This window comes from Trichechus manatus, unplaced genomic scaffold (assembly GCF_000243295.1).
Source record: "Trichechus manatus latirostris isolate Lorelei unplaced genomic scaffold, TriManLat1.0 scaffold00066, whole genome shotgun sequence".
Taxonomy (NCBI): Eukaryota; Metazoa; Chordata; class Mammalia; order Sirenia; family Trichechidae; genus Trichechus; species Trichechus manatus.
Window position 1 is genome coordinate 177,042 of NW_004444002.1, and position 18,518 is coordinate 195,559.

At 43.1% G+C, this 18,518-nt stretch overlaps 1 protein-coding gene across 6 annotated transcripts in view; it reads left to right on the plus strand.

Moving 5' to 3' along the window:
- The window catches only part of ATP1B4 (ATPase Na+/K+ transporting family member beta 4), a 95,846-nt gene extending 79,851 nt beyond the window's left edge, over positions 1 to 15,995 (plus strand). For 3 of the 6 annotated variants that reach the window (XM_023734260.1, XM_023734258.1, XM_023734259.1), the window contains exons 7-9: positions 2,356 to 2,451; positions 3,177 to 3,303; positions 15,106 to 15,995. In XM_023734260.1, the coding sequence (XP_023590028.1) occupies positions 2,356 to 2,451; positions 3,177 to 3,303; positions 15,106 to 15,155 (273 nt within the window). In that variant the 3' untranslated portion in view covers positions 15,156 to 15,995. Of the gene's footprint in view, positions 1 to 1,901; positions 2,059 to 2,355; positions 2,452 to 3,176; positions 8,936 to 15,105 lie in introns of those variants that run through there. The other 3 variants (XM_004379576.2, XM_012556487.2, XR_002824588.1) reach the window with 2 other exon arrangements.
- The last annotated feature ends 2,523 nt before the right edge of the window (positions 15,996 to 18,518 follow it).

Sequence of the window (18,518 nt, forward strand, 5' to 3'; positions counted from 1 at the left end):
GTTATGATTTATACCTGTGAAGGCCAAAGATTGAACCTCTGCTAAGGCCACAGCAAGGAAAAACAACGTGCCAAGCCATTAACTGGGATTCTGTTTACACTTTTGCTTTTAGCTCTAAATTGTTTCTTTGAACTAAACAAACGGCTTTCATTAGAGTCATTAGTCCCTGCTTTTAAAACTGAATTCACACTTAGCAGCAATGACCAGTGGCACTGGGTGTTGCAATAACAAGAGACTACAACAGAAGTATAAACAGAACTCCATTAATATGCTAATTAACTGTCCTTGGAGGGGCCATTAACTCCTATCTCATCTGCACCAATTAGCTCCTTTGTAGGAAAAAGGCCCTAAATCTTGGGGTTGCTTCTTAAATGGCAGTAGCCTCCTCCTGTCTGATAACATTAACTGCACCCCCAGCTCTGGGGGTTGTCTCGCAAGTGTGCGAGGCCAGGTAAAGCCACTCCCAGTACTAGAAATACAGCTCACAACTCTAGTCCTGATGGTGGCAGATCAGAAAATAGCAAAAAGCAGCATTTATTCAGCCAGCATTCCACATACAGCAAGCATTTATTAATCACTTATTATATGCCAGGCACTTTGCTAGGTGAGGGGCCCTGGTGGTGCAGTGGTTAAGAGCTCGGCTGCTAACCAAAACGTCAGCAGTTTGACTCCACCAGCTGCTCCTTGGAAACCCCATGAGGCAGTTCTACGCTGTCCTACAGGGTCGCTATGAGTCGGAATTGACTCGACAGCAACAGGTTTGGTTTTTTTGCTAGATATTGGGGGTGCAGAGATAAAGAGGACTCAGTCGCTGGAATCAAGGCAATCAAGTATTACAGGTGCTATGAAAGGTGCACTGTGACCACTGAAGAGGGAAAGGTCCGTTCCACTTGGGAGGTGGTGATGCTGAATATGCATCTGGAAAGGTCAGGCAGGGTTTGCCAGGTGAACAAGAAAGGAAGACATTCATTCTGTTTACATGCATATGTAAATCTACAGACATGTGAGCTGTGACAGCAAACTAGTGGAATTGATTCCACAGGCCATGCACAAAAAATAAATTTTGTTGCTTTTTAGAAGAATAACAAATCATAAAGACCAACTCAGTCTTAAACTAGCATATTAATTGGATAGAGTCCTGCTTGTACCTCCCTAATGGAAGCTGTTCATTTATCAGCTTACATCAAACTTTGCTGAGAACTGTCCTTTAAAAAAAAAAAGAAATATTAAGAGTCTCTGTACATTCTATAATAATCAATACTGGTCAAATTCACACCCACTTGTGGAAATCAAGCACATATTTTTCTCTTGCAGGAGGAGATAAAGTTAGAATAAATCAAGGAGAGATCAGTTTATACTAAGAATGATTAAAGCCTATTGACAGAAGTAATCACACGACCCTAGTGAGTAATTTGCTAGCAATGACTTGTCCTTATTAGCTTCCAAAAAACCAAAACAAATCCCATTGCCGTTGAGTCAATTCTTGTGGCGACCCCACGTGTTACAGAGTAGGACTGCTCCATAGGGTTTTCAATGGCTGTGATCTTAACGGAAAGAGATCTCCAGGCCTTTCTTCTGCAGTACTGCTGGGTGGGTTCGAACCACCAACCTTTGGGTTAGCAGTTGAGCATAAACCGTTTGTGCCACCTAAGACCTCTGTTATTTGACAAGCCTAATGCATAGGCAGAATGGGCCGCTCCCCACCTGATCTGATGTGATAAGAGGAGACCATTTACTCGCACCATTTCCAGTACCTGGGCTCTTGCTTATCCTTCTGACTCTACATACTGTAACTGATGGCCACAGAGGATGTGGTCAGAGACATAAGTGTAGGTGAGCCAACTGTGTAGGTGGTGTCCCTGTGCATTGAGTCCCTGTGCACCTGGTCTGATTTCCAATAGAACGGTACCTACAGTGTGCAAGTTGCTGTGGAGATTCACTAAACGTGTTCCAGTTCATACCTGCCTCACCTCCAAAGCCCAAGACTGCGTGCCAGGCCCAGCCTGATTCCTTGCAGAGGTGCTGGAGGGGTGGCCCCTCTTTCTAGAGCAGCACCAGGTACTATAAGCCCTTTGGAACCCTTCTGTCTGTGTCCTGGAGCCATCCTGAGCACCTTTGGCCTTCTCAGTCCAGGCTTTCTATTCAGTATTCTTTGAACTGAAAAGCCAATGCACAGTCTCTCCCTCGAACGCTCCTCTGGGGATAGGTCTGGGCTGAGCTATGGGTCATCCCGCTTTCAGGATCGTTCTTGGCTATGGGCAACACAGTGATTTCACCTGTGGCACGGGCCCTTTAGCTCATACTTTAACCCACTGAGTGACCCTGCACCCCACATATCCCTGCTTTTACTTACAGAGAGGTGATGAAAACGACATCCGATCCATCCATTACTACCCAGAGTCGGCTTCTTTTGACCTCCGCTACTACCCTTACTACGGCAAACTCACTCACGTAAGCCTATATCCCCCTCAGTCATCATGTAAGCATGTATCCCTTCAGTCCTTGCAGTCCGAAAGGGCTTGGAGGCAAAGGAAAGGCTTTGGGATCTATAGCAGTTAGGAAGCAGCAAGGAGTAACAGAGGGGTGAATGACCTCTGGTCATGGCCAGGGGCTTCCTCTACCACTTCCTACTGCAACTACTTCTTTCCAGATCTGGAAGGGTCCTCAGATATGGTCTGGTCTTCAATTTACAGATGGTGAAATTGAGGATCAAAGAGAGGAAGTAACTTGCCCAAGGTCACCCAGCTAATTAGTGGCCGAGCCAGGAGTAGACAAATTACTGCCTTGGTTCTCAATTATGCCCAAATAATCACACTTCCATGTTTCTGCCATTTGAAGCCTTGGGGCAGTAAAGGACTCATCTCCAGCATAAGGAGTCGATCAGTACTAGTTCTGGTTTGATTCATGGTCTGATAGCCAGAAAATCATAGCATGCTGAGTCAGAATTGGTTTCCCTACAGTGACTTCTGAGAGAAATGTGTACTTTCTTTGCTTTCACAGGGAAAGGAGAGCATATCAGTTACTTAGCCATTTGTGAATTGGCATCATGGTATTTATTCAGTTCCCTTTGTGGAAGTTATCCTATCCTGCACTGAATATCCAACTGCATCCATCCTACCCCCTCCTGCCTTCCCTGCCCTCCCCACACTTAGAATCCATTGCTCTTTCACCTACAGGTTAACTACACCTCCCCCCTGGTGGCAATGCACTTTACAGATGTGGTGAAGAACCAAGCGGTGCCTGTGCAGTGCCAGCTGAAGGGCAAAGGCATCATAAACGATGTCATCAACGATCATTTTGTGGGTAGGGTAATCTTTACCCTGAACATAGAAACCTAAGGACTTCAGGGGGCCAGCTCTACCAGTTCTGTTTCTGCTTTATTTCATGTTACCACTGGTAGCACCCAAATTCTTTTTCTCCAATCAGGACACAGCCAGATCATCTTTTCTTGCCTTTTGACATGTGTGTAAAATGACATTGTGGGAGCGGTTTGATTTTTTTCAAGGTAGTCTCTCCCGATGACAAATAGATTATATTCATTTCCTTTCCCTCCACTTAAAACTAAAACCCATTCTTGCTGCTAGGCTTCTCACTGTAGTGTAAACATAAGCACTGATAAAATTCAAAATAGTCTTGAAGGAGAACTTCAATGGTGATTATAAATCCATCGTGTTTTCTAAAAGTTTGTTGTTTTTAGAGGTGAGATTCCTCCCAACCAAGCTGATAATCTAACTTTTTTTTTTAACTGCCTGGCAAGGTCCAATCAGACCAACCCAGAATACACTTCCAGCCACCATACCTAGGGAACTCTATACACAAGTGTGCTGAGAAACTCACTGCCTGACTCCAAAGACCCAAGTCTTCCCATAGGCAATTATATACTGATTCGAAGACTGGGTTATCTTCAACTGGGACAGAAAGCAGTGCTGACTGGATGCTGTTCTGGGATAGAAAAATGAAGACATTCCCTGTGACTTTTTTGGGCAGTGGATCCCGCTGCTACTGGGGAGAACACCTATCATATGGATGTGATTGATACTTGATTCTTTGCTCTAGGATGCAACCATTCAAAGGCAAACATTCCTGTAAACAGATTTGTCTCAGCTTCAGGCAGAGGAGAAAACAAGGAGGAATATCTCTCCCAGCTAATTCTTCTTGGACTATTTGTTTGACAGTAGTGTGAGGCTCTTTTGGACCATCAGGGATGGGTGTGTTGACACCCAGCTACAGCTCTGGTGGTTAAAATCAGGGTCTTCCAGCTAATACATGGCAAGACAGAAAGTTCCTGCCAGGCCACCTACACTCAACGCTGATTAGCCAGTTTTGCATTTTCTTTAAAAATGATTTGAGACAGATGTTTCTCCAGGTTGTGAATCAGCCAGGCTGTTTTGCCTTATCTTTGGCCATGTCACTGCTTCTTATCACCTCCACCAGGGGGAGGGCTGGGACAAAGAGAGAAGGCAGGCATCACAGAATAGCTTAAATGCCGCCTAGAAGCAACGAGAGCCTGATCGCCTCTAAATGTTTACCTTCTCTCAAAACAGGGAATCCGTAGTCTAGTGAAGGAGACAAAGAAGTAACTACAATCTAGTGTGACAAGAGTTATAAAACTAGTACAGTGAAACCTGTGAGAGCTGGAACTCGATGGGGCTGCCGTGTTTTTCCGGGTCTCGCAAGTTTTCCACCTTTGACAGAGTACAGCTTACCACTTTTCTATCACCCATTTTAGTGGAAAATATTTGAGTTTTCCTTCTCTGACAGGTTTCCGCTTCACACAGGTTCTGGCTTTCGCAGGTTTTACTGTACACGGAAATGCTATGAGAGCATGAGGAAAAGTAACTAAGCCGAGCTGAGAAAGTAGCAGTGGGAATTTCACGTGCAAAGTCACAATCATACAAGGCCATGTTGTAACTGTGAGCAGCTCACATAGCTAGAGTGCAAAGGGTTCAAAGGAATGGCAGGGAGTGGCAGGAGCTGGGGCTAGAGAGGTAGGCAGGGACTCCCGAGGAGTTTGAGTTTTATCCGGTAGGTAAAAAGGAATCATTAAAGCATCTTAAGCAAGGAAGCGCTGTGATCATATTTGCATTGTAGAAAGAGCACTTTGGCAGCCACAGTGTGAAGGGTGGATTGGAGAGGGGCAAGACTGAGGAACGGGGAATCAAGGAGGAGGCGTCCAGAATGACTCCGAGGTTTTGAGCTTGGCTAGAATGAGTTGGATGGTGACACTGTTGATCAAGACTGGGAATACAAGAGAGAAGTAGGTTCGGAGAAGATGTTGAGATCAGTTTTGGACATTTTAGGCCTGTGATTCCTACTGGACAGACATTGATGTGAAGATGTAAACACAGGTGCGGTTACGGAGAAGGAAAGCAGAGAATACAAGCGACATTTGCTTAAGTGAACTCTCTTAAGAAATTCTAAGCTGTTTAATCTCGGGAACTTAAGCCAGGTATAGAAACATACCACACCAATCTAGTCCCTCAGATAGCATTTTTCCCTTGGCTTTGCAGCAGAAAGGACTGCTATTGCTCTGTGGAATCTCCTCCCCAGACACCACCCAAATCTTATTGAGAGTAGAGGGGGGTGGGGTTGCTAACCGTTATTAACAAGTGATAGAAGATACACTACAGCAGGTCTGTGGAAAACAGAGAAAAACAAGAACGTGTCTCCTCCCAACCCCTTTCCTGACCAAATTCCATGTTCAAAATTAACTTAAAAAGAACAAAATGCTTAAAGACAGCAACAACTTTAAAGCCATTTAAAAATTACCTCAAATAATCAAACCCTCAAGATTCAGTAGTAAAAGATAATAGAACATTAGATCTGGAAGGGATTGTAGAGAGCGTTTAGTGAGAACAACCTGCATTGCATCTGACTCCAGGTCCAGTGCTCTTTCTACTCTGAGTTGCTGCTTACAAGGAAGTACTATCTTTTAAAAAATCAATGAAAAATATCCCCAAGCATTTTTAAACATGTCAAATTTGAATTAGAATAGTTAACATTTCACAGGATTCAACTACTGGTGCTATATTTTATACTAATATAATATCCTGTTAAATACGTTGACTATTAATCAGACAAGGTATTATGAATCTTTTGTCATACAGTACTTCTCAGTCAATGGAATCCATCAGGTCCACAGTTTCAAAGCAGTATTGGATGTTGGCTAAGATAGTTTGATTTGTTGACTGGGACATGGAAAAAAAAAAGCTTTATTATACAGAACTGGATATTATAGTATATTCATTAAAATTGAACACTGTTTAATAAACTTCCAGTAGATTAATTTAAATAGTTCCCCATACTGTGTTGTACCAGGATCTGGTGCATATACCATCTGTTGCAATGCACTTGGTTTTACTTGGTTGTCGATGAGAAAGAATACTTCCAAATACCTCCATGGTTTTGTCCATTCTAGATTTTGATTTTGATTTTTCATCCCCACACCTCTGGAATTATTATTCTAAAGTAACCTCTCTTAGGCATCTATTTTCTGGGGATCTTTATGAAGAAAACATTAACATTGTCTTGGGGAGATGTTGACAACAATAAATCGAAATTAAAAAAATGTATGATTTCTCTTTCTAGCCTTCATCACTGATTTTCCCGTAGAAATATTGGACAGGAATATGGAGAGAAAATATGACAACTCACAGCCTAGAAGTTAAAGACCCGTTTTTCTTCTTCTTCTCCTTTTCCCTTTCCCTTTTTTGGCTCATGGGATTTAGCCACAGCAGAGTAAAACTAAAAGTTGTTTAATTTCTGAGCATTTTTCCTTTTGCAGCATCCGTGCTCCAGTTTCTCAGAAGGCTGCTTTGTCATCAAGGTTCAGTCCTGGTATAAGTTGTTCTGTTTGTATAGCAGAGGAACACTAAGAGAAAATTTGAGGTTGGGGGAAGGAACCAAAATCCAAAGAGTCATTCTACAATGGCTTGATGAAAGCCTGGATAGGTGGCTACAGGGCACATCTGGCCACAAACTGTCTCTCGGATCAAATCTCTAGTGGCAATTGCTGTTAACAACAGAAATATTTCCAGTTCCTTGCTCAACTCAGAGGCTAGGCTGAAGCATGTTGCTTTGATGCTGGACAGGTTTCAGTGGCGCTTCCAGACTAAGACAGACCAGGCAGAAAGGCCTGGTGTTCGTCTTCCGAAAAAATCAGCCCATGAAAACCTTACGGAGCACAGTTCTACTCTGACACACATGGAATCACCACGAGTGGGAATCAACTCAACAGCAACTGTTTACACCTTATTTAACCTATTCTAAGATGCGCTCTCCCCCACATTTTAACATTTCTGAAATTGGAGTGAATTTTACAATTGACGGCATCTTATAATTTCCATTGACCAGGTAGCACATATAACAGACAACACTGTCTGCACATTTGCAAACTAGGTCTTAGCTGTTCATATTGTTATCACTTCAGGTGAGACATGCTCATTGTTGGTACTATATGTTGTGTTTAGAACATTGTCAAAGTTATTTCACCATGATTATGCATTGAAATGAAAAGTTGATGTTTACAGAGAAAGTTCTAGAAAAAGCGCAGTAGGGCATAGTAGAAGCAAACATCCATCATTCAAGGAATGACCTCGGTTTTCCATTTTTTCCTATACAACAACAATAAGTGCTGTGTACTACCTAAAATAGGAAGATATCCACAAGTTTATGAAGATGTGTTATGTTTTTCTACTGAGATATGTACAAGAGCATTGCTTATCATATGCTTTATCAAACATTTCTTGTGTTCCATCTCAGATATTCTTGGTCCGCCGTGTTTTGCTCCAGGTGTTACTGGTCCAGTCAGCTATACACGGGTATATTAGAGAGCACCTCACCTCAACTGCATCATGTTTTTCTCACTTCATGTCCAGGAGCTTCTCTGGTGCTGCCTCACAGGATGCTTGCAGAAACTAGTTCAGTCACTCTGATGCATGCACAAACCTAGAAGTGTGAGGAAATTAACAACCCATGAGGGCATTCCTTGACCTTTGGGGAATGAGAGAGAGATGATAAATACTCCCTTCTTGTTCAATGAGATAAGAGCTAATCCTAAAAGGTTCAGTATGGAAATGAAAATTATAAAAAAATGATTCACCCAACTAAAAATATTAAGATGAATTCTCAAAGTAAAAAACACAATAATGAAATTAATCACTCAACAGATACATTAAAAGCAGATTAGATACAACTAAAGAGGTAATTATTGAACTGGAAGATAGGTTAGAAGAAACTATACAGAATGAGATAAAGAGAGAAGATGTTGAAAAAAATAAAAGAGAGTTAGGAAATATGAACCATATAGTCAGGAAGTCCAACATATCTTTAACTAGTGTTCCAGAAAGAAAGGAATGAGACAATGGGGCTTAAACAATATTTGAAGATATAAAAGCTGAGAATTTTCCAGATACGACAAAATACCTCAATGCACAGATTCAAGAAACCCAGAAAATCTTAAACATGACAAATAAAATCAAATCCACATATCATAGTATACAATCTCATAGCGAAATGGGAGGAAACCAAAAACAAACAGAAAATGATAAAAGCAAGCAGAAGAAACCAAAAAAAGAGATTACCTTCAAAGGAATAAAAGTTCAACTGATAGCCAATGTCTCAATAGCAACAATAGAAGCCAGAAGACAGTGTTTTCAAACTGCTGAAAGATAAAGCTGCTAACATGGAATTCTATACCCAGTGAAAATATCCTTCAAACATGTAAGAAAAATAAACATTTCCAGACAAGCAAAAACAGGTAGTTCACTACCAGCAGACCTGTGCTAAATACAATTCTAAACGATGTCAATCAGGGAGTAAGTAAATGATCCCAGTTGGAGTGTTAGGGATGCAGGAAGGAATGAAGAGCAAAGAAAGTGGTAAATAAATAAGTAAATCTAAATGACCATTTACTTTATAAAACAATATTAATAACGTCAACAGATTGAAACACACACATACACCTTCTCTGTGTCTGGATGATTTATTTTGTACCAGTGATTTATTGGTCTATTCCTGTAATAGTACTGTATGGATTTCATTACAGTGGCTTTATTCTGTGTTTTTATATCTGGTAAGGTTAGTCTTCCCTCACCATTCTTCATTTTCATTCTTTCTTGGATATTTTCAGGCATTAATTCTTTTATACAATCTTAAAGGTCTATTTATGCCCAAAGAACAGACTTTTGGGATTCTATTAGGCATTGAATTAAATATGTATATTAATATTCAGATAAATATCATTGCTATGATATTACATGTTTCGCATCTAAGAACCTGACATCTTTCTCCATGTGTTTAAATTTTGTTTTAATTCCTTCCATAAGATTTTTTTGTATAGGTTGTGTATCTTTCTTCTTAAATTTATTTCCAAGTATTTTATACTTTGTCATTTTTCTGAATGAAGTATTTCCCCCATTTCCGTTTGTTGGTGCTTTTTTGCTAGTACAGAGAACTCTATTTATGTTTTGTATATTAACTTATATCCAGTGATCTTGAAATCTTTTTCTCTTAATTCTGGTGTTTTTTTAAATTGGAGTTTCTTGAATTTGAGGGTACACAGTCATACCGGAAAAATTTTTAACTCTTTTTGTTTTCAACGTTCTTACTGGTTATTTCATTTCTTTGTTTTAATATACTTCTTAGAATTTCTGAGCTCCCTAGGTGGTGCGAATGGTTAAGCACTTGACTACTAAGCCAAAAGGTTGGCAGTTTCAACTTACCCAGAGGCGCCTCAGGAGACAGGCCTGGCGATCTGCTTTCGAAAGGTCACAGCCTTGAAAGCCCTATAGAGCACAGTTCTACTCTGACACAAATAGAGTTGCCATGAGTCAGAATTGACTTGACAGCAACTAACAACAACAAACATTAGAATTTCTAAGACAATATGGAACGATAATGATGACAACATCCCTGTGCAATTCCTGACTTTCATGGATATATTTTTATATTGTTTCACGTTTTACAATGACGTTTTTTGATAAATTTTGCTAAGTAGTCTTTAAGTAGATATTTTCTATTATTATTCTTTAACCTATTGTTTTTATTAGGAATAGCTGCTGAATTTTATCAAATATCTTTAAAGTTATGTTATTGATATGGTCTTAGGACAGTTTCATTTGATCTGTTGATGTCAAAAATTATGTTGATAAATTTCTTTATGTTGAACTACCTTCGTGTTCCTAGAATAAATAATGCATAGTTACTAGAACAAATTATGCATAGTTACAGTTGATTGTACCTTTGACATTGTATCAGTTAGGCACACATTTCATTGCAAGTCAGTCCAACTAAAACTGTCCTCAGCCATAACCCAAAACCAAACCCATTGCTGTCGAGTCAATTCCGATTTATGGCGGCCCATGTGTTACAGAATAGGATTGCCCCATAGGGTTTTCTTGGCTATATTCTTAATGGAAGCAGATCGCCAGGCCTTTCTTTCACAGTACCTCTGGGTGGATTTGAACTGTCAACCTTTAGGTTAGTGGTTAAATGCAGACTGTTTGCACCACCTAAGCATCTATCCACCATAAAGACATTTAATTATTCAGCACAACTGGAAGTATGGAGCACAGAGTGTCAAGGTCATTTTAGAGGTTAAATTATATCATCAAGGGCCCAAGCTCTCTTACTCTTTCTCACACTACCATCAGCAGTGTGTCAGCCTTGTCTCTTCTCATGGTCTCAAGACAACTACCATAGCTCCAAACAACACACTCTCAAACTGGCATCCCAAACAGAAAGGGAGGAGCTGGGTGTGAAAGAGTTTCTCTTCATTGGCCTCTTTCTGATCACATAGGAAAATCTTTCCCAGAAACTGCCAACAGATTTCCTATTAAGTCTCATTGGCCAGTACAGAGTTACATGCTGTATTAGTTATCTTTAGCTGTGTAACAAATTATTCCAAAATTTAGCAGCTTAAAAAAACACATTTATTATCTCACAGTTTCTGTTGGTCAGGAATCTAGATGTGGCTTACCTAGGTGCCTCTGGCTCAAAGTCTCTCATAAGGTTACAGTCAAGCTGTGGCTGGGACTATGGTCTCATCTGAAGGCTTGACTAGGGAAGAATCTACTTCCGAGCTCATTTATATGGCTGTTGGCAAGCCTCAGATCTACTTCCAAGTTCTCTCACATGGCCCACTCCACAAGCTGCCTCATGACAAGGCAGCTGGCTTCTCCCGGTGAAACTGATCCTAGAGAAAGAGTGAGAGAGAACTCCCAAAATGGAAACCACAATCTTTTTATAACCTAATTTCAGAAGTATCATCCCATCACTTCCGACACATTCTATTTGTTAGAAGCGAGTGAATAAGTCCAGCCCATATTGAAAGCAAGGAGATGACACAAGGGCGGGAATACCAGGAGCAGGGATTTCTGAGAGCCATCTTAGAGGCTCTTACAATAAAGTGTCAACTAATAAATCTAAAAGGCCCGATGGAGTTGGAAAATCATGAATGAATGGTAAAGACAAAGGATGAAAGTTTTGTGATGAGTGGGATATTTATATAGTGTCAATGTACCATATATTTTTATGCAAATAACGTGTGTTATACTTTTTTTGCCAACTGTGCCCTCCCCCCCGAGGTATTTTTGTAAGTGCATTATGATAATTTTTTACATGTTGCTGTAAAAAAATTAGCATAGCACGCTTATGAAAATACCTGGAGGGAGGAGGGCGTGGTTGGGAAAAATGTATAACACATGCATTATTTGCGTAAAATATATCTTCCCACAAATCATCCATTATTTAAAAGCAAACAAACAAAAAGGCTAACTTCACAGTGCAGAAACCTAGAGAACACCACCTTAACCAGGTGAACAAGTTAACATCACTAATATTGGGGCAAAGCAACATCATGTGACTCCTAATAAGATCACCGAGAAAATGCATCATCAGGTCTGTAATATGCATAAACTACATCTAATCACGAGGAAACATCACACATAAATTCAAGGACAGCATGCACAACAACTGGTCTGCACTCTTCAAAAATGCTAAGGTCAAGAAAAAAAGGCAACATGTAACTCTGAAATGAATCTTCACACCAAGAAAAAATAGCCATAAAGGACATTATAAAGACAAGTAAGAAATATGAATGTGGACTCTGGATTAGCTAATAGTATTGTATTAATGTTAAATTTCCCTGATTTTGGCCCATAAAACAAAATGAGACTAAAGGGGCACATCAGCCTAGGGGCAAGGACTAGAAGGCAGGAGGGGACAGGAAAGCTGGTAATAGGGAACCCAAGGTTGATAAGGGAGAGTGTTGACATGTTGTAGGGTTGTTAACCAATGTCATAAAACAATATGTGTACTAACTGTTTAATGAGAAGCTAGTTTATTCTGTAAATCTTCATCTAAACTACAAAAATTTTTTTTTTAATTTCCTGATTTTGATAATTATCCTGTTGTTATATTAGAAAATGATTTTGTTCTTAGGAAACACTCACTGAAACTGCTCCATAAGGTTTTCAAGGCCTTTCAGAAGCAGATCGCCAGGCCTGTCTTCCGAGGTGTCTCGTGCACCCACCTGTCCACCCCCACCATCAGGTTAGCAATTCATTCTTGGTGGCTGGGTGTGGTCCTTCAAAAGCTCTTGGAAACAAGAGTCATCTCTGGGCTCAATGCGCCGCCCCCTGCCCCAGTCCCACAGCCAGCCCGCCACGCGGTGGGGTGAGGGGGACACTCTGCCAAGGAAAGTCGGTCCCAGCAGGCATTGAGGTAAGATTGTGCTCGTCTCTGTGATATGACACGCCGTCGCCTCAGTAGGAGTTGGTGTGCTGAGGGAATCTGCTTCGGTCTTAGTGAGGAGGACCAGGGAGTGAGGGGGGAAAGTAGGCCAAGGAGGAGGCCAGGACTGGGATAGGGATGAACTGGGACTGAACGAGGAGGTGAGGGGCTGACCAGGTGGTGAACACCATCTAGAAAAATAGCCTGGTGGCGTCTTTTGAGACAGGCCGGCTCACTAGGGCCCAGTGGCCATGGCCATGAACTTCAGAGACCCCAGGAATGGATTCCGCCACAGGGAGGTGGTTGGGTTCATCAATGAAGAGATCCTCCGTAACGGCGGCAGCCCAGACTTCTTCCTGGCCTTCTGCTCGCAGCCCTGGAATGAGGTGGAGGACCAGCTCCGGCTCATGGTGTTGGACCCACAGGTGCCCAGCCCCATCAAGAAGGCCTGTGCCTGGAGTGCGCTGGCCCTGAGTGTGCGCTTGGCTGCCAGGCAGCAGCAGCAGCAGACTCGCCGGGTGTGGCGGCTGCAGGAGCAGGTGGAGGAGCGCGAGGCAGCCACCAGGGTCCTGGCCTCCGAGCTGCAGCGGCTGCGCGAGGAGCGCGAGGAGATGGCTTCGCGGTTGCGCTGCACATGCGACACCCTGCAGCAGGCGCTGGAAGAGCGAGAAGTGCTTCGCAAGCGGCGGCTCGAGGTGGAGAAGTGGGCCAAGATCAACCCGCAGGTCGTGACCAGTTGCCCGCCAACCAGCGTGGGGAAGAGGCGTGGCCCCAGCATGCAGAGGAGCAAGGCAAGGTGGCAGCCACGGGAGCACAAGGCAGGCTAGATGCGGAGTCCCAGAAGGAGGAGGCACAGACCGAAGCCCAAGAAGGCGTGTTTTACGTGCCAGAACACCTGAGTCCCTGGGCCCAGGTCTTTCAACCTCTTCTGCCAATGCCTCACTCACACGCATTTCCATACCCTACACCATTCTCAATGGCATTCCAATACACCCCACCTCCCCCACCCACATTTGCCATGGAGACAGAAGCAGCAGCAGTCCCACCCCAGATGCCTCGTGGAAGGATTTACATCCCTGGTCTGTGGGCTGCAGTGAGGTCGCAGGAGGAGATGGCCCCTCTGTGGGACCAGAGAAGCCAAGGCAAGGAGGAAGGTGCTGTGATTTGGCAAGAGGTGAGTGCCCTGGTCGACAGCAGGAGCCATGGCCAGGAGGAAGCTACTGTGAGGCCCAACTTCATAAACCTCTCTGGGCACAACTGGAACCAAGGAGACTCAAGGAAACAACCTCAGGAGCAGAGGACCTGGCCACCAAAAGGGAAGAAAGCCTTTGAATCCCAGCAACAGGAGAAATCTGCCCCAAACCTCAGACTAAGGGATTGGAATGGGCCATGGGGCAGACTGTGATGAATTTTTCTCGACACATGGCCTGCTATAAATGCAAGAGAATCTGCCTATCACATAAAAAATTATCATCCATTATCCCACCATCAAGCAATAACTATTTTTAACACGATGTATCTATTTGCACATATGGACCTTTTCTTACTTATCTAGTGCTGCTATAACAGAAATGCCCCGGATGGCTTTAACAAATAGAAATTTATTTTCCAACAATGTAGGAGGCTGGAAGTCCGAATTCAGGATGCCGGCTCTAGGAGAAGGCTTTCTCTGTCAGCTCTGGAGGAAGGTCCTTGTCTCTTTGAGCCTCTGCTCCTTGGTGATCTTCATGTGGCTTGGCATGTGTCTTCCTCACTCTCTGCTCTGCTAGCTTGTTTAATCCCTTTTATATCTCAAAAGAGATTGACTCAAGACACACCCCACACTAATCCTGCCTCATTAACATAACAAAGAAAAACCATTACCAAATGGGATTATAACCACAAGCATAGAAGTTAGGATTTACACCACATATTTTTGGGGGACATAATTCAATCCATAACAGATGCCTTTCCCCAGTTTCATAATATATATGTATATGTGTGTGTTAATTTTTTTTTTAAAGAAAGATGGGATTCCTGTAAACATCACAATTAATCTTTAAAGGGAGAATTTCTCCAACTGTATTTAAATTCACAGGTGGTGAACTCTGGAGGGCTGCTACTACTTGGATGACACCCTGGAGAGGCTGAAGTTATGGCCCTTGCCCTTTTTCTCCTTTCTGTCTACTCCTTAACTGCCTCTCTCTGCATACAACCAAGTCTTTGACTGGGAAAGGCCAGACTTTAAGAGCACAACTTCCATTATATTCTAAGAACCCTGCTTTCCTTGAGAATGCTGTTGTTAAACCCGTAGTAAGTCAGTGTTCATAGTTTTATTTTTTTTTTTATTTTTATGACATTCATAGGTGAGAGCTTGTTCTTTGTGTCTCTAAGCTGCAGGAACTTTGCATGATGCCGAAGAAGCTCGGGCCTCCAGGATGTGATCATCGGGAAATGCCCCCCTGGCTCTCAACAGCCTACACCTCAGTGAGACCTCAACTGGCTGGAGCCGTAAAGAGTGCAAAGGAATAAGGAAGGGGAGATGTTCAGGCACACATTTTGGGAACAAGAGAGAGAGCAGACAGATCTTGTTGGGATGTTAATCCCTCTGTTGGGGAAAGGGGATTGACACAGCAGAGTTCAAGGGGGTGGGGAAGAGTAGTGTTAAATTTTACAGGTTATAGCAAGGTCATTGAATTTCATTGAACCAATAGTTATTGATTGCCTAGTATGGGTTAGGAGTTAGAATTAGATGTTATTATCTGGTGCACACGTTATAACATGGTTTGGGGAGTTTGGTTAGATGACAGGAGAGAGCCTAATTTCAGGTGCAGAGTAGATGAGGGGTATTTTCCTTGCCTTGCATGTAGAATGGCCTTCAGGTAAATGCAATGGAAATAACATCCGGATCCACTTATGTGATTCTGGGGGCAACATCAAAAAGACTTTCATGAAAGGACTCGAATGTCTGAGCTGCTTATCTCACTGATCCCATGTGAGACAAATGAGCAGTGGTAAAGATTGGGAAGGACTTTTCTGGGACTGTGCTGATTTCCTCTCTTGAGAGGGACAGCTATGTTCCCAGCTGCCCACTGGCCTGGCTGAAAGACCACTGGGTTTTCTCGAAGAAGGACAATGCCTAGGGGAGTGTTGGCTACCCACTGGAGCCCTCAGCTTTGGGCTACCCCCATCCTAACCTTCATTCCAGTCAACAGTGGATGAAAAACAAATTGGATTCCAAGGACACATAATGGGGCTGCAATGCTATGAGATGCTGCTTCTCTTGGGAAGATTAATTGGAGTAAGAGAACTGGACTGGGGCAAGCCCTTTCGGGAATGCACCTGGACCTCTTCTCTTCCACTTTGTATGTTCTCTGCAGGCTCTCTGCTCCCCCAAGGCAGCTGCTGCAAGGCAAGGAGGGAACTAGGGGGGAGCCCAGGTGGTGGGTTAGGTCAGCCTCCAGTCTGAACAAAAGGAAGCCTTTGGTTCCCCCATAAGGTTCCACCCAGTTCACCAGTATCAACTTTTGTCTGGGGCTTGGTCCAAAGCCCTAACTTCTAACAGTGTGCATTTATGTCTGTGTCTTCTGTGTAGTGTGTATCTCAAGACTGGTCTACTGAGGAGGCATGGTCAACATGATGGACTAGTTAGATGCTTCCTATATCCCTCTTACAACAAAGACCTGGAAAAACCAGTGATTTGCTTCTATGTGAACATCTGGCAGCCCTGAACCGGAGAGGAAGACTGTTTGGAAGAGGTGAGGAGTGCTAGAGCTGCGGCGGCGACACAGCAGAGACACAGCCATGCCAGGCCGCGGTGAAGCAGGCAAACAGCTGTTCTGTGCACGCGCTCGAGAAGCAGTTTCCACATCGAGAGAGACCCGGCAGCAGAGATTCTGCCTGGACACTCCAAACCAGTGAAGAGCAGCTCCCAAGAGGCTAGGATAAGTACACGCACGCACCCTTTCGTGGCGAGTTAAAAAAAAAAAAAGCCCATTTGGGGAAAACCTCTCTCCCTTTTACCTCCTACCTCTGTGCCCTGCACCAGATTTGGGAAAAACCTCTCTCTCGCTTTTACCTCCTACCTCCGTGCTCTGCACCGGATTTGGGACAAACCTCTCTCGCTTTTACCTCCTACCTCCACGCTCTGCACCGGATTTGGGACAAATCTCTCTCCCTTTTACCTCCTACCTCTGTGCTCTCCACTGGATTTGGGAAAAACCTCTCTTCCTTTTACCGCCTCCCTACCCACTCTGCACCGGGAGTCCACTGTGCCTGAAATAGATCCCAAAAGGTGCCCTGACCCATTCTCCTGGCCTTGGAGAGGGAACAAATAAGCTGCTGGCTCCCCTAGGCCAGGAGCACAGGGTTGACACAACTCCTTTGCTGACCATAGAAATCAGGGGTCCGCAGACTCTGAGTGCCATACACCCCTGTATAGACTTGTGGGGACCCATCTCAACAGCGTTAGCCCTCACTACCACAGTACAACAGGGCAAGCACCTGAAGTTTAACTTCAACTGCCTCAGCTGTGAACGGGCAGATTGTGATCCACGAAAGAGACCTGCCCCTCAAGTAGGCACTTTTATCAATCTGCAGAGGAGCTTGAGGACTGGTGATAGCTCCTAAAGTGCCTGGTCACCTGCTACAGGAGTTCAAGAAAAAGTGGTGCCCTCGAGTCTTTGCAGCCAACAGAGTGGGGTGCTCATAGCCCGGCTGAAAAACTCACCTACTTATTCACCCTAGAGAATAGGGACACGCTTTTCTTTCAGACTCTCAGGGGCAGCCGTCGGCCCCCTGCCTGGCTCAGCACGTGATCCCCTACCACAGCCAGAGTCCAGTGCCTGCACCAATCACCCATGCCTCTCTAGGACGGGGGGTGAGAGCCTGCATCACACACTTGGTGATCGACTACCTGCACACGTGAGCTGATCCCATATAGGAAATTTTAATGAACTCCAGCATGCACATACCTAGGTACAGAACCAACTACCTGGTGACAGGACATTAGAGATCAAAATGTGTCAAAAATCAAACTAGTGCACATGAGCAGCCTATTTGAGCATATCAAAACAAAACAAAATAAGAAGCTAGGTCTCACTAAACAAACACAAAATAAAATTATAATAAATTATTGATGGGTCAGAGACAATAGTCAATATCGAGTCACAAAAAGAGGCAGTCCATGATGGCTTCAGCAAGCTCCCAAAATAAAGAATCAATAAATACTCTGGAGGAAGAGAACTTGGAATTACCAGAGACAGAATACAAAAGATTAATATACAGAACTCTCCTAGAAGTAAGAAAGGAAATTCGACAGAATGCAGAAACAGCCAGGCAACATACAGACACAGTAGTAGCGGAACTTAAAAAAGTTATTCAAGAACACAATGCCAAATTTAATAGGCTGCAAGAATCCATAGAGAGACAGCAATCAGAAATCCAGAAGATTAACAATAAAATTTCAGAATTAGACAACTCAGTAGAAAGTCATAGGAGCAGAATTGGGGCAGTAGAAGTTAAAATTAGTGACATTGAAGGTAAAGCTCTTGACATCAAATTATTTGAGGAAAAATCAGATAAAAGAATTAAAAAGAACGAAGAAACTCTAAGAGTCATGTGGGACTCTGAGAAAATTGTTGAAGATTTGTTGACAGAAAACTTCCCTGATATCATGAAAGATGAGAAGATATCTAACCAAGATGCTCATTGAACCCCACATAAGGTAGATCCCAAAAGAAAGTCACCAAGACATATTATAATCAAACTTACCAGACCAAAGATAAAGAGAATTTTAAGAGAGGCTA